Source organism: Gopherus evgoodei, chromosome 4 (assembly GCF_007399415.2).
Source record: "Gopherus evgoodei ecotype Sinaloan lineage chromosome 4, rGopEvg1_v1.p, whole genome shotgun sequence".
In the NCBI taxonomy this organism is placed as follows: Eukaryota; Metazoa; Chordata; order Testudines; family Testudinidae; genus Gopherus; species Gopherus evgoodei.
Window position 1 is genome coordinate 67,875,096 of NC_044325.1, and position 23,109 is coordinate 67,898,204.

General features: G+C 41.1%; 2 protein-coding genes across 9 annotated transcripts in view; one reads left to right on the forward strand and one right to left on the reverse strand.

Annotated features, from left to right (window-relative positions):
- NUMB (NUMB endocytic adaptor protein) overlaps positions 1 to 18,633 on the forward strand; it is a 144,054-nt gene extending 125,421 nt beyond the window's left edge. For 6 of the 8 annotated variants that reach the window (XM_030559633.1, XM_030559632.1, XM_030559637.1 and 3 more), the window contains 7 exons: positions 3,446 to 3,520; positions 4,119 to 4,259; positions 5,894 to 6,095; positions 8,829 to 9,131; positions 11,823 to 11,972; positions 12,896 to 13,039; positions 16,681 to 18,633. In XM_030559633.1, coding sequence (XP_030415493.1) covers positions 3,446 to 3,520; positions 4,119 to 4,259; positions 5,894 to 6,095; positions 8,829 to 9,131; positions 11,823 to 11,972; positions 12,896 to 13,039; positions 16,681 to 17,381 — 1,716 coding nt within the window. In that variant the 3' untranslated portion in view covers positions 17,382 to 18,633. The remainder of the gene's footprint in view (positions 1 to 3,445; positions 3,521 to 4,118; positions 4,260 to 5,893; positions 6,096 to 8,828; positions 9,132 to 11,822; positions 11,973 to 12,895; positions 13,040 to 16,680) is intronic. The other 2 variants (XM_030559638.1, XM_030559639.1) reach the window with 1 other exon arrangement.
- PAPLN (papilin, proteoglycan like sulfated glycoprotein) overlaps positions 18,404 to 23,109 on the reverse strand; it is an 82,195-nt gene continuing 77,489 nt past the window's right edge. Inside the window, exon 28 of the mRNA XM_030559631.1 lies at positions 18,404 to 22,588. Within this exon, the coding sequence (XP_030415491.1) occupies positions 22,428 to 22,588 (161 nt within the window). The 3' untranslated portion in view covers positions 18,404 to 22,427. The remainder of the gene's footprint in view (positions 22,589 to 23,109) is intronic.

Sequence of the window (23,109 nt, forward strand, 5' to 3'; positions counted from 1 at the left end):
GGTACCTGGTTCAGTCCTCCAATATTGATCAAGATGGTGGCTATCACATTGGCACAGATTAGAAACTCGTCATAAGAGTATATTCAGAAGTAAGATGTTCCTGCTGATTCCATACTGAATTAGAGCAGATCTGACTGAGCATGGCTATGAAGCCTGTACTTTAACAGCATTGATATACAGTAATCCAAAAGCTACCTGTATGGAGTTGAGGGGCTGCTGTAGTCTCTGCATGTATCCTTGGTGGAAATCAAGATGGAGTTCCCTAATAACATAGGTTGAGACTATTTTGGTCCAGCATATCTTGTTCTGCATGTCTGATACTTTCAGCACCTATAACTTTTGGCATTTGCTCACTAACACTGTTGATTATACTTTATGTAATACACTGGGGTCTCTGACACTACTTAATCTATATGGCCTGGTGAATGGAATGTCTTCTGTCATAGTGGAGTCAATACTTCATGCATTGTATGTCTTGGCAGCCCCAAATATTGCTACCACAGTAAGTGCCATATGCACAGATACACATGTCTCCATTCTGACCATTGGCACAATCCTCTCACTGTGCTCCACTGATTATGGGAGTTGTTCTTTGCGCTTTGTGCCTTGTCAGGCTGCCAGCATTCCCTTCACACAGTTTAGTATCTTGAACCAAGCTGGGAAGGGTAGGCTAAGGATTCAGCAGATGGAAGAGCTGTAGAAATTCCAGACGTCTAAGGAGACAGAAAAGGAAAATGTCATTTGCTGAATTTTAGAGGATCTGGGACTGTGCAAAAAGGATAACCAAAGCTTTCCCATTTAATTTAGAAACTATCAAGAATCTCCAGTGAAAATGGGAGTTCCTTGTGGAAGTCTTAATAATTGGGCTTCATTATTTACCTAATTCTTGACCAGGTGATAGAATAAGAGTGCAAGGACCTCTAGAAGAATTTTAAACTTAGTATAAAAAATAGCAAAACAAACATCTTGTACTATGAGACTGCAGGCTGTCTCTCTACATTTGGAATACAGACTGCAATGACTATAGTAAGAATTCTGTTAATTTGTTTTTGAAGCAAGCCTTAAAGGTGGGCTCTGGTAGGAAAGTTTCAGTCCTTGATTTAGGAGGTGACAGTCCTATGCAGGCAAGCTTGGGTTTGCACTGTGCAAGAAGTGGCATACATATTCTCATCTTCCAGTTTCTTCATTATGAGAAATCCGTGGTAGAGTTTCATGGCTTTATTAAATTGGGATTTGGTGACATGTGAGTAAAGGATGAGGATATACTTTGCTTGGAATCAATGCTTGCTTCTAGAAGCACATGGCTGAGTTTGTTTTCTAAAAACAGTTGTAACAAGTTTTGCCTCTTTAGTAGTTCTTGAAAAGACCCTTCCTGGAAGCTTTACTCTCCTGGAATGAAGCTGTATTTACTGTTTGGAGAAAGTTATGTTTTCCTTATTCTTCCCACCCAGCTTCGTCACAGACCTTGTTTTTTCCTGATTTTTATATTTGCTGAAACAAAGATCTTGATTAACATGATGGATGGTTTAAAAGAAACTAGTACCTGTTCTAAAACAAGTCAAAGGAGACACATCTAGATTTGTGAAGAATTTTGAAGTTATGGAAGTTGTTGATTGAGAGCTGGGAGCACAGGCCCAAAGAATGTGGCTATCCCATATTTACTGCCTTCTAAAACAAAGAATTTTAGAAATCACTTTATTTATATATTGCAGTATTTCCTGTTTGTTCACCCTGGTTGATAACCTACATTCTAAAACTGTGCCCCTTTCCATAGCTTTCTTTCCTAGAGTCTTCCTTTAAATGAATCTTCCTTACAGTTCAGTTCCAGGTACCATTATCAGTGTTTATCTTAATGTGCTGGTCTTCCCCTGTATCTCACTGATTCAGAAATCAGGGACAGTCAGTTGCAACCAACTGCAAAGTCCTCTCTCCCACCCCTTCATCTTTCCTCTGATAATGTAACCACTGTGATACCAGTGAAGGCTTACCACTCCAGTACACAATAAAATATCCTATCCCTACACTGTAATTCTAAAATCAGTATTGCATAAATGGAACATTCATTGGCTTTAAATTGGGATGAATCATGGACTTCAGCAGTGCTCCAGTCCTTTGTGTATTAGGTTAAGTAACTCATGGAAATGAGTGATGTAGCTACAGAGGAACCATTTTAAAAATCGCAGTTCTTACACAGGAAAGCCACCAGAGATCACTCATTCATCCACACTGTAGCCTGAGGGGTGATACCCAAAGATCTCACTGAGACGGCTGTTTATAGTATGGACCGTTGTGGTGTGATGGAAGCCTAGTGTATAAAACAAACCAGGGAGAAGGGAAATTGTTTATCAGGCCTAGATGTGAAAAGGATAGGTAGGCAGGCATGAAAACCTGAAGTATAGATTTTTTATTTTTTTTTTTTAAGTCATGAGTAGGAAAATGCAATACTTTGGAAAAGAATTTTTTTTCTAGCTGCACTTCTGAATCACAACCAGCAAAATGGTATTTTTACTAAACTAAAAAACTGCTCCATCTCTAATGTGAGATGTCATTCTTCAAAAATTGTTTTATCTGATGATGGGTGTTATGCACTATTTTGCAATTTTCTCTTAAATGAAAATTTACTATCCAAAAAATAAATGGCACTTTTAGCTTTTCAAGTTCTTCCTCTCAGCTTCACATGTTTGTTGTTCTCCACTCACAGCAGGTAGAAGCTCCCATAGTCAAATTTTGGATGCTTGCCAAAGTGCTCCATAACAAATATTAACCTTTTCATCTTGTAACACATTGTTCTGTAGACATATTAAACATTTTAATAAAGGTATATCCTACTTGCCTTGTCTCACTGCACGTTTAGTGCATAGCTAATAGATGAAAAACATTTAGCGTTAATGCTCAGTGCAGATATTATGCATTAAAGGTGCATAGCACTAATAACATTTTGCAGGTGATTCTAATGCTATGATTAAAGGTGATGCCGTGATTCTGCCACACAATTATTGGGGAAGAGGGCTAGGGTGGTGGAAAGACCAGGTAAGAGTTCTTACATTGTTTAAATTTGTGCCATAGAAGCTACCTGTGGTGTAACTCCTTATGCATTAGTGTTATCTGACTTTTAATTTTCTTGGTTGACCTTTTAAAATGGGTGAACAATTCAATCTTGAATTCTTTGCCTATAAATGAATGTATTAACCTGTCTTTAACTTCACCTGTTCTATTCCTTTCCCTTTCCCTGTCTCTCCTCATTTGCATTGTGTTTCTGAAAGACTGGCTTTGGCTTGGTTCTCTGAATGTTTTGCAGTTTGATTTGAGTATCTGGCTTTGGGCATCTCTACTGAAGTTGGACTTCATCTGCACTTACTATTGTGGTTCTCGGAAAGCGGAAGTGGGTGTACAGTCTGATAACATCGCTGTAATACTGTGTTTTTCTCTTTTCTTCCTTTGAAAGACTGGAAGGAAGGCAGTTAAGGCAGTCCTTTGGGTTTCGGCAGATGGACTCAGAGTTGTAGATGAGAAAACTAAGGTGAGACTTTGATTTTACATTGTATCAAAATGCCTCTAATCTTTGGTAGCCTGTTCTTTTTTGGACAAGTACAGGTCTCTGAAAGAGAGGCTTACATGCACATGACCAGTTTAATTACTCATTACTTAGTGAAAATAAACTGAAATTTTCAGTGAACCATTTGAAATGCTTATTTTTATTGTCTTATTCTGCAGTGTGTCCTGTGCTCATCTGACTAAACATTGCAATTAATGTGAGCCTGGAATCCTGTTTTTGTTTCATCTGCCAGGAAAGCACATTTGCCTAATCATTTCTGTCCACATAGTACATGCAGTGTTCTCCTGACCCTGATGTCCTTTATGTACTAATAGAGATACATGAGAGATTAATGCGTAAAGAAATTTATATTGATCAGTCCAGATTACAGTGCATCTGAAGTTCCAGATCATTATATCTTATGAGCAAGCTTCCAAAAATGCAGCAAGGAAGTTAAGTAAAACATACAGTAAGGAGACTCATCTCTCTGAGATTTAGGTAGGTAATGTTGAAAATGACTTGGTTTTTTTTAAGTAAGCACCTCTTTACACTCTTGGTTTTTTTGCGGGGGGGTTTCCTTTAGGATCTTATAGTTGATCAGACAATAGAGAAGGTTTCTTTCTGTGCTCCGGACCGAAATTTTGACAGGGCATTCTCTTATATCTGCCGAGATGGCACTACCCGGCGCTGGATATGTCACTGCTTCATGGCTGTAAAGGACACAGTAAGTTGAGTGTGATAGTGTATGCATTTAGCTTCTGCTGTGGCTAGAAGCAGGAAGAGCTGCACCCTGCAGATATTTGAAATCTATATGTAATAAAATTTAAATTTACCTAGAGAATATGCTCCAAAGGTTTTTTACCCTAAACCAAAGTATTGTATAACTATTTGAATGGTTGCAACTCTAATTCTTTGTTTGAATTGTTTGCTCCCTGATTTGTGGTAGCCTAGTCATCTTATGGAGAGAGATGGTACCCAGCACGGTGTATAAATGGAAGGCAGTCAGAACAGAACTACACATTTAAAAATAAAGACAGAAGATACTTGTATCTGAAAATGTGTACAGCTGAAAACTGAAATAGAAATGACAGTCTCTGAGGTAAAAAATCTATAGAGGGTAATTAAATATAGACCTGGTGAGTGTTTTGAGCAGGGCCACCTGGGGGGAGGGGGCAAGTGGGGCAATTTGCCCCGGGCCCCGCAGGAACCCCGCAAGCCCTGGCCTGGTGGCGGTCCAGGTCTTTGGCGGCATTTGGCGGTGGGGGGCCCTTCAGTGCTGCCGAAGACATGGAGCGACTGAAGGGCCCCCTCTGCCGGAATGCCACCAAAGACCTGGACCTCCACCAGGTGAGTACAAGTGCCACAGCTGCCCCGCTTTGTCCCAGGCCCCCTGAATCCTCTGGGCAGCCCTGATTTTGAGGCCTCTTGTGTGCAAACACACATAGAAGACAAAGACATTCTAATCCTCAGAATTAAAATTAAACTGCTTAAATTGTGATCACCTTTTAGCTTTTAAATATTAAAAGGAGACTGGGAAGCCGGTTACTTCTGTCAGTACTTATAAGACAGTACGTTTTTTTTGAATTCCAGACATCAGCAGTAATATTGGAGTTATCTTTTTAGAAGGCTTGAAGGCTTTTTATACAATAATAAAATCACTTTGTGTGCCTACACCCAGGCCAGCCAAGGTCAAACTAGACTGAGTCATGAAGATTCTTCGCATTTAACTGCTGTTGTGATGAACCTCCCTTCCTGGCCTCTCATTTTCTAAATGGGGGGATAAGATGTGGGGAAGCTCCCTTTTGTATCACAGTAACCTTGTTCTTTGTTTATTAAAGCTGGGGTCATTATGGAACCACTGTAAATCTTAATCTTGAGAATATTACGGACAGCCATTTTTCAGAAAGTCTGCCTCTAAGTACTAGTTTAGGCCTGCAATCAGGGTCATTACAGGAACAAGTACTCAAGATTTGTGAGTCAGAGCCCTCTGAAAAATTTCTACCTCTGTAACAGTGGCAACCTTGAGTGCTTGCTACTCCAAAAAATGGCTTTACAGAGTTCCTCTGAGCACAGTTGAACCCAAAGGCAAATTATTCCACTAGTATCTTAGTAGCAGTTGAACTAAACAGCATATCTGGAAATTTCTTACACTGGGCTTTTCCAGCAATGTTCATGTAGTAACAGAAGTGAGTCTTTGTACATAAAGGGTTAATTTAAACCCATGCAGTATGACTAGGCCTAGCAGTTATCTGAGGCTCCTTAATAAGGTGCCTTCCCCAAGAAGAATCTAATCACTGAGTAATACATGAAACACATGTCTGTGCCAGTTCCTATATGATGCAGTGTCTTCTTGTACAGGGGGAACGGTTGAGTCATGCTGTGGGCTGTGCGTTTGCAGCATGCCTGGAGCGAAAACAGAAACGAGAGAAGGAGTGTGGAGTGACTGCCACCTTTGATGCCAGCAGAACCACATTCACAAGAGAGGGATCATTCAGAGTCACTACAGCTACTGAACAAGCAGAAAGAGAGGAAATAATGAGACAGATACAGGATGCTAAAGGTAAAAGACTGCAAGTTGTGTGATTTTTGCTTACCATGGACAATCTGTACAAGTCTGACTCACAGTCTATGCAGAGAATAAAGGATTTACTTCCTCACAAAATCCTACAGTTCTGGGCAAAACAAAGCTAATCACATGGTGCAGCACACTTGTCATTCACTGAACATTTAATGTCAGCGTAAAGATATGAAATATGATCTCAGCTACCTTCACTTCCCTAAATGCCCCCTAGAAAATCAGAAGGCACTGATCCATGTGTGAATGCAACTAGAAAAAGCTGCTACTTTGTGTTTGTTTTTTAGAAGGTAGGTTAAAAGGTGTCTTGTAGAGGGAAGATGGTAGGTCCCAGGATAAAGGGATTTACAATAAAAATGGTCCAGGAACTTTTAAAAAGCTTTAAAAAAAAAATCAGTAAGGATAAAATCAAAAATGGCTGGATTTTAAATGGTTTTAAACTCTGGCTTTACACAAAAAATATATGTATCTTTCTGATGTTGATGACACTGTCCAGTTTACTGGAAAACTGATGGCTTTATACCCAATGAGAAAATATTGGAGATGTAAAGGTATCCGTTGAGTCAGTTGTATTTGTTGCTTTTTTTTCATTAGTCTGATGAATAAGTGATAATGGGGTTATACAGAGTTGCACAGTCAGAATGAGGGATCTGAAGTAAGGGTGTTAAAGGTTCTCGAATGTTTTAGGGTTTCTGTAAAGGTGGCTCCATCTTCAGACCCCAATTTTTTTGTCAAATAAATAAACTATTAAATGAGTTGGGGCCTTCTGTATTTTGTAGTAGCCTAGTAATATTACAAAATAGTATTCTCCATCGGCTATTTGACAATTCAGTAGATTATCTCTAATAAAAAGTCCCATAACAAGTTTCATACTTCAACTCTGATCTTGCTAAACCTTAATCTTGATATATCTTGTAGTCTTCATCAGCCACTCATTATTCCCAATACATTAATTTTAAAACTTACTAAATGAAGCTTTAACTCAGAAGTCAATGTCACTCCAGGGAATGAATCATAGAAAATATCGTCTCTAAGGTGTGAAATCTTTCTCGATGAAGACTTAAAGTTTTTTCAGTTGAGTGGGCAGCATGCTGAGTAGTTGTGGCTAATAGGAATTGATGGGGGCAGGACAGCCCAGTAAGTTTTCTTTTAATACCTATTTATTTTCTTTCCAAAAGCCTGCTTCCCTTTTTAATAAAACTGTTGGATATACTCAACCTTTAAGCGTTTATTCTAATAGTTTTATAGCTATCTATCCCACTGAGCCTTACATTGATTCTCCAGAGTGGTGTTTACTTTGCAGATCTCTATTTGTTCTGTTGATGTCTCTTGAAAAAAAATTGACTTTAAGGGTACGTCTACACTACAGGATAAATTCTAATTAGCTTAAACGGATTTTATAAAACAGATATTATAAAGTCAATTGTGCGCATCCACACTAGGCACATTAATTCGGTGGTGTGCGTCCGTGGTCCGAGGCTAGCGTCGATTTTCTGGAGCGGTGCACTGTGGGTAGCTACTGTAAAAGAATGAGGCCAATAATATCGATTTGCGTCCACACTAACCCTAAATCGATATTGTAATATCGATTTTAGCGTTACTCTCGTTTTGTAGGAGTACATAAATCGATTTAAAGAGCCCTTTAAATCGATATAAAGAGCAGTGTAGTGTGGACGGGTGCAGCGTTAAATTGATTTAACACTGTTAAAATCGGTTTAACAGCATAGTGTGGACCAGGCCCTAGAGATGCTTGGAAAGCAGCAGCACTCTACAGTTGGGAGGGTTCTGTGCACATTGGTTTCTCTACTTAAATAGTGATTAATTCTCCTAAACATGAATGACTTATTCCACAGCTAGAGAGGTGCATTTTTATACCATATCCCATCCATTATGAGTTGTAGCACATCTAGTATTCTAGTAAGAGGTGCCTCCTAGGCAGGAATTGTTATTGTAGTGATATAGTATTATCAATCTGATATGTGGACATTAGTTTTTAAGTGCATTCATTCGTGACCGAATCTGGGCTTAAACCTCTACATGTCCAAAACTAAACTTGGTCCACTGCATCACCAGGAAGTAGGTTTCAAGTGACATAACAAAGATGCTTAATTTTTAGTTGTTACTTTGAGCAGCTTTTGGTGTAAATATAACTAGTGACTGGCAGCTGCTCTGTCTGGAAAGGTAAATACAACTGAAGAATCTGCCTCTTCATTGTGTTCTGAGATAAACCAGGCTTGCTTTCTGGGACATGTAAACTTTTTAGTGATTTAATTGTGTAGAAGTAACACTAACAATTCTGTCCCTATGCTGTTCACCTCACAATTTTGCACGAATTTACAAAATAAGTATGGGACTGTATTTTTAATCTCACAAGGTTTTGTGTTTGGTTGGGTTTTTTTTGAGCCACAAGTAAAACTGAATTGCTATTGGTTTAGGAACACTTGACATACCACCCCTAAAAAGGAATATACATTTTACACAGCGCCTGCATAGTCTTAGTTAATGTTAGATACAAGTGTTTGCAAACAGTTGCCAATGGTGAAACACAGCTGTAGAGAGCTGCTTTTTCTGTTGTAATATTAACACTTTGATCAACAAAGACAGTTTTAACTATAATTACAGCAAGTTTATCCTCTGAAAACACCAATACTTCTGACCCAGGAAAAGTGTTTAATAGTGCTTCGCTTTCCTAAACTTATGTCCTGTTTCTTTTCACAGCTGAAACAGAAGTGAAAACAGCAGCAGCTCCCAGTGCTACACCCAGTAATACTGCCCCATCTCCTGGCTCCCCAGCCTCTCCCACTGCTGACCTCACTGCCTCTCTAGATAAAGAGATGAACCATCCCCATGCTATCCCACGAAGGCATGCCCCTATAGAGCAACTTGCTAGGCAAGGCTCTTTCCGAGGTTTCCCTGCCCTTAGCCAAAAGATGTCCCCCTTTAAACGCCAGCTGTCATTGCGAATAAATGAGCTGCCTTCAACAGTGCAAAGGAAGACCGACTTCCCCATGAAGAACTCAGGTAAAAGCAAGAGTGTGTTCTACCACAGTGGTTCTCAACCAGGGGTCCAGGGGCCACAAGCAGGTTTCAGGTGGTCTGCCAAGCAAGGCCAGCATTAGTCTCGCTGAGGCTCAGGGCAGAAAGCCGAAGTCCCACTGCATGGGGCTGAAGCTGAAGCTTGAGCGTTGTCGCTTCGCAGAAGGCCCTGCAGCATGGGGCCCCAGGCAGTTGCCCTGCTTGCTACCCCTTAACATCAGTCCTGGCTTTTATATGCACAAAAACAGTGGTTGCGACACAGGTGGCCTGTGGAGTTTTTATAGCATGTTGGTGGGGGGGGGAGCCTCAGAAAGAAAAAGGTTGAGAACCCCTATATCGTAACATTGTCCTTTGCAAGTGCAGAAGGCAAAAGCTTCCTTTCCCTGCATGCCTCTTACCTCCTGGTTTTAACCATGCAGTTAATTTGCTGAATGCTATTGAATGTACCAGCTCCTTCTTTCCACTTCACTTCAAATGGCCTGCTGCTAACAAAAGTGTCACATCTCAGAAGAACTATGTTGACAGGGAAGGGGTTAGGGTTTCATATGTAAATCATCAGCACAAGGTAAACTGACTTGTTCTTGGTGTTTGAGACTTCCAAGAAAAGCTCAGGAAGAGGTGTTGGTGAATTAGTAAATGGCACTCTTCCCTCTGTCATTAAACCAAAGCTGAGTGTGGTGGTAGGGGGCTCTGTTCTCATAATGGCTTTTGAGATGTAAAACACTAAAGTCTTGACCACTTGTGATCATTAAAGATCCCGTGACCTTTTTCATAAGTGTTATCCTAGAAGTCCCTGTCAAATTCTGCCTCCCTAAATTCTTCAGAACAGTTACATGAGCTGCTTTTGCCTCCCCCAATTAAAACAGCTTTGTTTAGTATTAAGTGGTGCAAAGTAGCTGTATTTCAGTAGTGTGTGGTGCCATGTCTAGAAAACTTCGAAGCTTTCACACTAAATCATCCCAATACAAATGTAAGTAGTGACGATTATGCAATATATTAATAGAATATATATATACACACACAAGAATCCCAGTAAGTAGGATATCATGCTGCATGGCTTATATTCTTATAGCCCCATTTTAAAAATCTGAAACCTTAAAGTTATGAAAAATAATACTGAATAACGGCAAAAATAACAGGCAGTATTTACGTCTTCATTCATTCTTAATCTTTTCATCTTTAAGCTCTGATTTTAAAGCAGAAGTTGCCAACTAGTTTCACATCTGTTTAACATCTGGTAATGAACAGCTTAGTACTAGCTAAATACATTCATGTTAAGAATTTATTCTATTACTGTCCCATTTTTGCATTTGTCCTTTCCATTCAGTATCCAGTTAAATGGGTTCTGTGGGAGGTGTCCCGATAAAGTACTATCTTGAGTAAGCATGTCCCATTTAAGTGGTGTACACTCCATTCGCTTTTGCCCAGTCTTCCTGAATTTTTCGTGTCACTTGTAATCTCTGCGCTCCTGTTGTTTTGCTTCCATGTACTGCTGAATGGTGTGGGGCTGATATCCAGAGGCATTTTTGGAGAGCAATACAAGTTGGAATATCTGGAAAATCTGACATTTCAGCACCATATGCCAAAAATACCTCTCACTGTTTCCACACACGTACTGACACAAGGGGAAATGAGATCAAGTCTAGTTACGGAATAGACATATAAAAGCTTAACTGTCATGGTTTTATTAAAGAAATATGCACAAATTTAAGCTGACGGAGTAGTAAGGATGTGGCACAATCGAAGTGAGTTCCCATTGTACATCAAATGGGCCCATAACAAATGATATTGAATTATACTACATGAGCTGCAATGCCTCGGCAGTTTGACAAAGTGTCAACATCACTTTGTGTTTCCTGGCTTTTAACTGTCACAGCTGTAACCCCATACAAGTAAGGAATTGTCAGTGGTGTTCCTTACAACTTCACTTTCAGAAAAGCCCATCCCACAAAATACCTTTTAGAGGGCAAAGTATTTGATCATTTCCTGAATGACAACTACACCTACTGCTACATCTTATTAGCCCCTGTGAGCTGCTGTCCTGCAGTTTGAAGTATATCATTTGAATTGTAACATCCATTTTACATCTTGAATCAGATGCCTTGTGAGCCATTGATATGTTGTATAAGACAATATAATGTACAACTGTCTTATGTCTGTAACAAGGCTGTGTAAGAACTTGTTTTCTGAACTTCCTGGAAACAAAACCTGATACAATTACATGTTAAAAACGGATGGCCTGTCCTATCAACCAGGAGAGAGGCTGTGAGAAACTCGCTTCAAAACTGGAAACCAAATACTAAGGGTGACCAGATGTCCCGATTTTATAGGGACAGTCCCGATTTTTGAGTCTTTTTCTTACATAGGCTCCTATTACCCTCCATCCTGTCCCAATTTTTCACATTTGCTGTCTGGTCACCCTACAAATACTCCACTTTCTCTCAAGGATAAAACTCCCCAAATATGCTGGATATGGCTTTGTATTTCTACTGCCCAGACTTCACCATGGATTGAGAGGGTGGTGAACCCAATCTACATATAAGGCTATCCAAGTCAACAGAAGGAATATCTTGTGAGATAAGGAACTTGGGCACATGTTTAACTGCTTTAATATTTACTTCATCTTTCCTGTATCCCTTAACTTTCCATGAGTAATGATCTGTGTTTAATTTTCAGTCCCTGAGATGGAAGGGGAAGTGGACAGCATTAGCTCCCTGTGCTCCCAGATTACTAATGCTTTCAGCACACCGCCAGAGGACCCCTTCTCCTCTGCTCCTATGACAAAACCAGTCACAGTAGTTGCACCACAGTCTCCTGCCTTTCAAGGTTTGTAACTTTTAAGCTTGCATGGACATGCTGGATGATGCTTGTATTTATGTAATGTTGCTTTCCAGTAGCATGCTATCACTGTAATGTCTTAGATTTCTTCTTGCACAACCATTATATCATCTGCTCTTTGAAGACACATTTTGCTTTATTCATCTCATGTGCATATAGCTGTTTCCTCTGTTTTGTTTTTAATCTCCAAAAAAAATTCATACACCATCACCAAATTGTATTATGTCCAGGGGTTGGGGAGAGAGAAAGACAATGGCTACCTTACTATTCTGGCTACTGAATTGCAGAGTGGTTTTAAATGTGGTGCCAGTGTATGCAAGTCTGATGCAGAGGGCCCCTCAAACTGGAAATCACAAATGAAGCATGCATAAGACACCAAATCATCAATTTGTTCTAAAACATGGAGAAATTTTAACATGAGGTGTGATGAATGGGAGTTATATAATTGTGTTACTGATTTTTACTATATATGAAATCATGTGAATGGAATCGAGTATTATTATGGGAGAACTTCATTTTTTTTAAAGCACAGAGAAAACAAAATCAGTTGCATTTGAGTATTCTGTTGACTTTCATTCTGATTCTCTCTGCATACATGCTTTTATTTCAGCCAGTTTGAAACAGCTTCATTAATAAAACTAGTTTCTTATTTACTGATAGGATTTTAGAAAATCCACAGTCCAACTTTGTAGCTAACAGTTGATTTGGTACAATTAAAATAACTGGCTTTATAAAGTTAGAATGGGCTGCAAATTAGTCACTATTCCACGCTGAGCTAATTTACACAAGCTTTTGTCATGTGTATTTGTAAAAGTGGTGTATGTTTGGCAGGAATGACAAGGCCCTTTCCTCCAATCACCTGCACGCCTTGCATGAATTAACTGCAATGATGTTGTCTGCTCCCATTTTAGTTAATGGCACTGCCTCTGCCTTCTGTGTGCTTGCTGTTAAACCATCCCAAGCTGCTGTAGCACCCACAGCTATGCCAGTTCGTGAAACCAATCCTTGGGCTCATGCTCCTGCTGCTAATACTGGAGCTGCAGCCACATTCTCTGGTAAGATTGGGTATAGGTCCTCTGAGTTCTTTTGAGAACTTAGGTTCAGAAGTATGATTGAACCCCTGGGACACCTACAAATTTGTCTCCTTGAAGGAGTGGAAGGGACAGTGACAATAGCTGGAAATAGAAGGTTTTTTTCCCAAGTGGTAGAGGGAAGCCATGAACTGGATGGCTATGGGATTATAGGTTGTACTGTGAGTTTTGTCTTAGCACCTGATGATTTTCTTAAGTTGCCAGAAAGGCAAGTCATGGAAATCTAGAGCAAAGAAAATTCTGCATTTGTTTCTGTACCTGAAATACCCTTTTTATTGGCATTAATAAGGAGTTTTTATCTGGTGCTGTACAGTGTTCAGTGCTCATGATCTGACCCTCCTGAGCAGTTGATCTGGCCCTTGAGGTAGCCATGGCCTTGTGTACATGGGAAAGGTTTTTTGGTATAAGCTGTGGTGTGAATTTAAACTAATATAGTTATACTAGTATAACTACCCCACATGTGGGCACTCCTGTTCCAGTGACTTTTTTATACAGCTTACATTGCTTGGGAATGGGTTTAAGCTAAATGAAAAAGCCATCTTTATATCAGAGTAAATGTCTACATGGGATTGGAGGGTTGTTTTACCTGTAGAACTTTTCTAGCAGACAGGCCCTAAACTCCTGCTCTGATAGCTTCCCAGGCAGCCAAGGGTTTAATTTTGCCACTCAAATGTTTTCAACTGTTTAGCATCCCATGCAGCAATAACCACTGATCCTTGAATCCAGGCCCTACACAGCAGCGGAGCTCACATGTAATGACAGCAGTAGACTCTTGATCTGTGGATACTGTGTTTCCACTTATTTTGGCCAAAGTCAGAGAGCTCTTTCTCTGCCTGATTTTAGGGATTAGACAGTTAATAGTTCATTGTTCACAGAGATTCTCTTCTATTTCAGCAAAACACTAAGCAGCATTTGAACTATAGTACTGCCTCCTTGCCTTTCTGGTTCCCCTTTCCTTCATGGTTGGAAAGTTGGCATAGGGAGAGGAAGAAGGGGTTGCGGGGAACTTGAGAAGGGAAGAAAGAAAAAACATAGGAGGAGGGAGAAATGACATGGAAACTAAACTGTGTTGAGAAATGAGTTAAAAGTTGAACTGCCAGAGAAAATAAACTGAAATCTTGAGAATTGAACATTTCAGAAAAATTAGACAGAGGTTAACAGACTGAATTATGTGGGGAAAAAAGTAAGGGAAGAGTGGAGATGAAGGAAGAACAAAACAAGGGTGTCATAGTAAGTACAGTTTAACTATTTTATTGAATGTTGCAAATTGTTAAATACACATCCCAAAGGTTTGAGTGTATATTTGCAATACAAAGTGTGTGTATCTTGTCTACTATTTTAAAAATATATGTGCAATCCCACATTTAGGTAATGGAAAATGAGTACCTTAGGAGGCACTCTAAAGTGTTCCTAGTCCCATCAGATCCAGCCTCCTGTAAAAATCCTGAAATCCATCAGGGCAAGGATATTCCCCTCCCCTAAATAATGCAATTTGTTACAAGTTCAGTCTTAGTCACTGGAGGACAGAGCATTTTGTTGCTAGGTCCCAGATTCCAATCTGGCCTCAGCTTATAATGCTAAGGTTTTACTGACATCTAAAAACCTTGGCCCTGTGTGCAATTGGTGGTTGGTCTGAGTGGCCAGGATTTCTAGTAGGCAGGTTATCCGCACCCTTGTGGATTGTAAATAGAAAGACCAAGGCTTGAATTGGCTATGTGACAAACTTACCATCTTTTTCTAACTGGAATGGTTCCTCCCAGCCCAGGGCTTATAGGCAGTCAAGAGAACTCATATAGTTGCCCATTATCTACATGTTCTGTTGATGAATAGGACTTTAGTCCCCAAGGCTTCCAATCTAGCACTATTCACAATCACTTAAGTAGTTTTGGAAAATGAGGGACAAGATAAAGAATAGGAAAGAGATTTTGTGATCCTGCTAATTTAAGTGTTAAAAAAAAAAAAAAAAGATACTGTTGCTACCACCGTAGCAGCTACAGCTTGAATTCTAAGGCCTTGTCTACACTACAAAGTTTTGTCAGCAAAAGGCAGCTTTTGCTGACAAAACAGGGGAGGCGTACACACTGCAGAGCTACTTTTGGCAGCAAAACGCTGCTGTTTTGCTGACAAAACAAAACCACCTTGACAAGAGGCACAGGGCGTTTTGTGGCAAAGTTAAAATGACAAAGCATCAGTGTAGACACTGTTGTTTGTTTTTTGTCGACATAATTGGCTTCCATCGGTATCCTACAATACCTGCCATGACCACGTTGCTCACTGTTTTGAACTCTGTTGCCCTGCAGGCATGTGCCCTCCTCCCCACCCCCTATTTTAAAGGGGAAGTATCTGACAACTGAGCATGTTGCTCCGTTTAGGGAACAAAGAGCAAATCATTGGGATGCTCCTGTTCTGTCCTACAGTAGGAACACAGGTGCAGGCAGACTGCTGCTGGGGGTGGGGAGGGAGGGAGGGACCACTGTGCTGCTTTGACATTCCTCAGCACAGAGAGCTCACAGAGCTAGATGCCATTCCTGGCAGCCGAGGAGGCTGTGGGAGAACTCGGTGGGAATCATAGAACCATAGGCAGAATGGACTACTTCAGAAGAGAGTGCTGTGCTGAGCAGAGTCGGGGGCAAATGCGGGGGGGGGGTGTCCCCCTCCCCCTGCCTCAGGATAGGTCTGTCAGCCATTCTCCTCTCCCCTCCTCCCCCTTCCCCACCCACACACTTCAGTTGAAAAGTGGCTGGCAATCTAGAAGGATGCCTCTGGAATGATGAGATGGAGAAACCTGCATCATGTGATGCTGTACCTGCCCTGTGAGGCATTGCAAATCCTTCCCAACACACCCTGTGGCCACTTGCACAGTGGGATAGCTGCCCACAGTGCACTTCTCTCTGTGTCAATGCAAGAGCTGCTAGTGTGGATGTACTCAGCCAACCCAAGGAACTAGTGTGGACACGCAACAGAGCTTTTAATTAAAGCAGCATAACCTTTGCTGACAAAACTTTGTAGTGTAGACAAGGTCTGAGAGTCCACCAGGCCTGACTGCCATGTTCAAAAGCTATTCGGCTCTGAACAGGAAAGTCTTAAATTGCCATTTCCTATACCAAAGTAGGAGCAAGTAGTAAGGGAAGGTAGTGCTACATTTTCCTGCTTGCCTCTCACCTTCCTTCTCTCCCCTGTGTTGGATAACCAACATCAGAGCTCTACTGTAAAAGGCTGCTTTGGTGCTGCCAGTGTCCCCTCCTGAATGGAGGAGATGGGAGTGCTAGTGGCAAATTTATTAGATAAAATCTCTTCTGGAAGAAGAGAATTCTTCTCCTCCCCACTCCCACCACCCCCAAGCCTTTGTTTGCCCAGGGCCTACTTTCCAGTTCCTGAAGAGGTCAGTTTCCACTTGAGTTGAACATAGTAGAGCCAACTGGCCACGCATGTTGGTACGAAAATGTGCTTGCAGAGATTGCAGCATCCGCACAAGCTGTGGGGGTTGAGAGCCTGGAGCTGCTTTTGAGTACACATCTTTGGAACTTTTTGACTAGCTCTGATAAGGAGATGAATGTAGCTGGCAAACTGATGTTTTAACGGCTTCACCATGTTTTCCTTTCCAGGTACTGAATGGAGCACCTCCTCAGGTGCGGCTTCACCAAGTCTCTTCCAGATGACTCACAGACGCACTCCCTCAGAGGCAGACCGCTGGTTGGAAGAGGTATCAAAGACTGTCAGAGCCCAGCAGCCACCACCAGCGGCCCCACAGCCTCTAGCACAGCCTCCCCTTGCAGCTTCCAAGCCAGCAACACCTTTTCCAGTGAACACCTTTGTTGCACCTCAGCCAGTGCCAGTTGGTGTGGTACCGCCAATGCAGCCAGCATTTATGCCTGCTCAGCCGTATAGTGTAGCAAACGGAATGACCTTTTCTGCTCCCAGTGTGCCTGTGGTTGGAATCACTCCTTCTCAGATGGTAGCCAATGTTTTTGGAACGGCAAGTCACACTCCAGCATCCCATCCCCATCAGTCACCTAGTCTTGTCAAACAGCCGACATTCCCCCAGTATGAAACCAGTAATGCTACTGCCAGCCCCTTCTTCAAATCTCCTGCTCAGCACAATGGCTCCGCAGCTTTCAATGGAGTTGACAGTGGCAAATGGGCCACTGAGGACAAGCAGTTACAGCCTCCTGCATCTGCCCACCAGGTAGATCCATTTGAAGCACAGTGGGCAGCACTAGAAAGCAAGTCGAAGCAGCGCACTAACCCATCTCCAACTAACCCCTTCTCAAGTGATTTACAGAAGACGTTTGAGATTGAACTTTAAACAGTCCTGTGGCTTGGGTGTGTTGTGTGCTAGGATGGAGGGAACAGAGGACTATTTCTAATCAGTACATTTGGATAAACCCAAAAGATCCCTACAAATGAAGAGGAAGCAGTCATGGGGAGGAGAAACCGTTGATGAACCCGTTATGCAGTTATTAAAAAGGAATCATGGAAACACCCTTTTCTGCACTCCCTCGCCCCTTGGAAAGCTAAATGGCAGAGGAAATGTAACAGATCAGAGGTGGGGTTTGGGCCCTGAAGCCCATTTGCTCGAACATCAAGAGATCTTGTATGATGAAAATCAAATGAACCAACTTTGTCTTTAGGATTTTTCTACTTTTCTGTAAATTGTGAACGTTCCCCTCAAGGAAAGAGGAAGCAACGTTTTCTAAGGTGGAGAAAGGAGTTGTCGGATGTACTAGGAGAGGGTGGAGTTGTCAACTTCCAGCAAAAGCTGTTTGTGGAAAAAGTTGAGCTTCCATTTTGAGTAACAGAGCGAATATTATATATATAAAGAATAAAATAAAGCCAAAATCTTTATTTTTATGCATTTAGAATATTTTAAATAGTTCTGGCTATTAAAAGCTGTATGAGTTGTAAGTAATCTTGCCAAAGGTAAAAAGGGGTGGGATGTAAGAAATTGTACATAAGATTGATTTATCACTGATTCTTATTGTAAGTAATATGGGGGGAGGGAGGAGATGGGTCCCTAGCTTGTTCTTGTATCAGTTCATTTGTAAGTGGCATATTGCAACAACAATCATGAGTCATGACCAATAAAGTCACTATATAGTAGTTTTAAATAAAAAAAAATAATTAAAGAACAGTATTGCCATGGTTTGAAAACCATGGGGAAATTCTATTGTCTTTTTTTAATGGAATCAAACTAAATATTATATAATATGTATATTTTCTTTCATGTATTGCTGCAGTTTCCTTGTCTTAATTCTATCAATTTTAACACTACTGTGATTTACTGTAACCATATCTACAATCTGGGGCTACCCAGGAACCCATTTTGTGTTTTTTTTTTTTTCAATAGATTTGTTTTTCAACTTTTGTTTGTTTGTGAAACCTTGTGATTAGGGCTGCAGCTGTTCCAAGTTCTGCCTCTGGTGACTTGTGAAATCCATCTCGTTTTAACTTTACTTTTAAACTTTGGCCTTACAAGCAAAAGTAAGTTATATATTTGTACTGATGATGATGATTTATAATCTGCTTTAACAGAAATAAATGTTGGTGGTAGAAAGGTTGCATTTTGCAAAGTTTTCCTTGTTTTCATACCCTTTCTCCCTCTGCACACTTTCTTTGTAGCCTATGCACTCAGTTCATACCCTTACTTGCCTGATAGGCGTGGAAGCCAAACAAAATATTGATTCTTTCAACAGCTAAATTGCTTTTCTCATATTTACTACATACTATTAAAAGTGGTTACCTAGACCTCTTGGACCTGATTTTTAAATGTGCTGGGCACCCAAGGTTCTCATTTACTTCATGTGAAGTTTTGAGTATTTTGAAAATCACTCATAGTATTTTTCACTGCCTGGTGAGATCCTTGATTTGCATCACTGACTGACATGTCAGAGTAAATGTCTTAGGTGCTTATTTGCTTCCATGCTCTGGACTCAGCGGTGATGACACCTTTCTGTTCCATGGCAGTTATGTCCAAAGCTATTAGTCTTGATGTGTCGTTAAGAGAAAAACCACCTTCTCTTCTCTTTCCCAATGTAAAGACATGAAGATCCTGGCAGCCCTTGGAGAAAGCAATCAATTGCTGCTCTTACTAGTCTCCATTTTTTTCTGAGGTTCTTTATATTCCACAAATATGTAAGCTGCTACCTATGCTATGCTGTAAGGGAGTTAGTGAATGTGCACAGCCTCTCTGCACAGGGAAAGCAAAATACAACAGTGGCTCTTATTTCCCTTTCTAAAAAGTCCATCATTCTGCTGAATCCAATAATATGTATCTTGAATGATGAGAGATTGTCTCAAACACTAACGCTAGGTAAAGGGAACTTGTGCTTTCATTTTTCCACTGAAATAAATTGGTACTTTCTGTGACTGCTACAACCTGATGTGACCCTGGGGTAAGACCCACCCTAGCTCTAGGCCATGTTCCTCAATACTTGGCTTTTCTCTTAACACGAAACCAAAAAAAAAGTAGCACTTGCTAAGTCTGTTTATCGTGTTATTTTAAAGTTGCATGGCTAAGCTCTCAAGTCAGGCAATGCTGAGTTTAAGATTGGACGTGCAACATTAACTCTGGTCTTTGCGTTGTCTAATACCATGAGCATTCCCATTCCTCAAACAGTGACCCAGCTTTTTCTGCAACGTCAAATACAAATGCTGTCATGCATGTAACTTTTCACTCCTCTTGTAGATGTCCACAATCAAGGAGAATACAACATTCAGATTTGGCTGATACAGCTACACCTACCATTTGATGTCAGTCCAAGCAGAATATGATCTTCCTACAGTGCACTAACGTTCTTCCCTGAACAGTGAACATATTTTACTTCATAATTTCTAGAGACAGCCCAAAAAATTAAACAGCCTGCTAATTTGGTTATTATACAATTAAAGCTTCAGCAAAATCTCGTACTTCTCAAATAGAGAATAAAATGGGTAGGGGAAAGGACATCTTCATTCATTTTGTAAGGTGGTTATATGTCTTTTTAAAACTGTGTGAAGTAACAGGTGCATTTAGGAATCCATTTGAAAATAGCCAGAGTATAAAACTGTATTTGAAAAATCAAATCTGGACAGCTGCTTCCAAGTAGCTATACTGAAACTGACCACCATCCATCTTTATACAGTGAAGAGAGAGTATGATCAACTTCATGTAGCTGACTCCAGTTCATCAAAACTAGATGCAGTGACATCAGCTGCATTCACCAGCAAAAAGGCCTTTACTGCAAGTGGATCTTATCACCAATCTTGTGCTGCAGGAGCTGCCCACTTACATAAGTGCTACAAAATCATATCACTTAACCAACGGTTGACTCTTGCTAATGTGTTTTAAATACTATACTGTAGAAATTGTTACACTGGTAAATCCTCCTCAACTCAGCCTGTGGGAAATGTGGTGATCGCTCAGTTTCGGATCAAGTTCCATCACTATAACTGTGTTTCATTCACTTTTCTTTATATGTTTGCTTCAGGGCATTGCAATGGTAAATCAGAAGGGGCAGGGCTAGCATCTAGTGCTATTCTCCTGCTGCTGCTCTGTAGAGCACATGCACAGCCAGCAAATATTGAGAGCTTTAGGAATTGAATTGCACTAATTTATATTTCTCCGCATGTTTTCTTCTTGACTGCAAACCAGCAAAGTGTTTTACAGACGTGAGTGAATTAAAGTGCTTAGCACTCCTGTGTGGCAGGTGGTATCCCTAGTTCACTAATGGAGAAACTGAAGCAGAGAAGAGGTGGGATTTGCCTAATGTCACAGAACAAGGCTAGGAAGAGAATGCAGACTTCATTGCTGCCTTATACAGGAGCAAAGAATGTCCAATTTTGCTTAGTACCCTGCATGGGAGGAGATAGATACACTACAGTAAAATTTTGCTCAGCCTTGTTAAAGAGTAGAAAATAGAGACTCTTTCCTAGCAAATTATGGATTATTAGGTTAATTGACTAGTTTAGACCTCAGCATGCACCCAGCACACATTCACCTATATTCACTACAACCCACATTGACCATTGAACTGACCAAAATCCGGTTTTATGCTAATAAAATGGTCTCAGCAGCACAGAATATGGACAGTTGGATGCGAGGGAATAGCAGTGCCTCAGGGCCCAGCATAGAATCAAAAAGAAAATACCAAAGGTTCAGTAACACTGAGTAGGTTGGGCCTCTACACATGCTGGAATATACTGTGTAGTGGTATAGCTGACCAACTCACTCAAGTTACTGCAGGCACATTGGAACAAGGAGAGGATGCTATATAAGCCTGTAACTCTCTAGAGGAAGCTTTAAACATAATACACTAGCATAGGAGGTGGTAATTCTGTTTTGGGATGTTGCCCTGTCTTGGCTTAAGCAAGGCACCTCAGTTTTCTTTCACAGTCCTGTGTATGCATTTGATGGTGGCACCCTTTGTTGGTCACAGAATGATGAATGCTTCTGTTTTATTTACACTGTATGTGGAATTCCTTACCTGTAATACCACACTGATGGAATGACTTCCTCCACAGCTCGGAGAGGGTGGAGTCCTAAAGGACATGTAGTCTCCTGGCAGTTAAGCAAGGACAGAGCTCTAAAGCACTAGTGAGTCAGTTGGCAGAAAGTAGTGTTTGCACTAAGCCCCATCATGGTGCTGTGGTGTTGGATGAATTATAAAAACCAGGACCCTGCTTCTCTAAGTGCAGGGATGGTTAAAGCACAGGGACTTGGCCCACCTGAAATGCCCCTGTTGCTGTAAGCAGTTAAGTAATATCTGTTTCTTCCCGAAACTGGCCATGTTTCAGTGGAGGCTGAAATGACCTGTGCCCAGAGTTCTGTTTGTAAAGTGTGTTAAGATGAAAGAAATAGAGAAACATTGGAGGCTGTCATGGGATTGGAACACCATGTTTACATGTAATATGTTCTGGCCCCTTCAGTGCCCACCACACTGTCTATGCAGCCTCGCTGTTCAGGGCATTAGCTGGGTGGCAGTTGTCTTTCTCCAAGTGGCTCACAGATTTTGTTTTTAGGAAGGCTTTCTCTTGCATGAAGTGTATCTCCCTCTCTTTCACACTGCCTGTCACTTTAGAGAAGCCTAACAGGATTCTTTGGTTCTTAGCATTTCTTCTGTGAATGAAGGCAGGTGCTGTTACAGCAAAGCATGTGTAAAAACAAGGGGATATGATGTGTTTGGGACAGTGGAGCTTCTGCTGCCTCTGAACAATTACACTGAGTAGCATTCGTATATTGGCAAAACAGCCCACCTGAGTTATGATCAGAACGAGGCTCCTAGATTGTTTTGGGAGTAAAAAGGACAAAGTCCCTGTTCCTGTCCAGTAATCGTCCTAGGCTGCCTTCTCTTGGGAGCTGGGCTAGAGCTGATTCTCATCCCTGGTGGCGAGAAGGGTTGGCCTGGGGTTGGTACTGAGAACAGCTGGCACAGCAGAAGCTGGAGTAATACTCATTAGTGCAGAGCTGGGCCTGCAAGATCAGATCACAATTGGCAAGGTGTGGCTGGTCAACACACTCGCTGTTCAGGTTCACAGCTGCAGCAAAACAAATGGCAGGAGGAGAATGACAGGTAAAATGGGGGAGGAGAAGGAGAGAGCATCAGTACCTGTTTAGTGCCTCACATTAATAGCATAATTTCTGACAAACACATTTATATTTCTAAATGCATAATTAGGTCCTGGCAGATAAACTGAGCTTTGGCTAGAGTCAGGATTTAATTTAGTCTTTAAACACCATAAGCACTTAGAGAGCATATTCCTGCCTTCCCCATGCTGACTCTGTAAGCAGGTCTTTGCTACCTTCCAAAACTGTTCAGTTGGGCTCTAGAAATTGAAAGTTAGATACCAAAGTAGGTGGCCTGGTTTGCTGAGCACCTGCAGCTCCCACCAGAAGCACAGGGAGTTGTGGGAGCTCAGCACCTCCTGAAAATCAGGCATGTCATGTATAGATGCCTGAATATGGATTTCAGAGCCAACTTCTAGTTGCCCAAGTTGAACATTTTGGCATTTAAGCCTCCCAGTTCCCTCCTGAAATTAATCATCCTTGTTTCACAGCT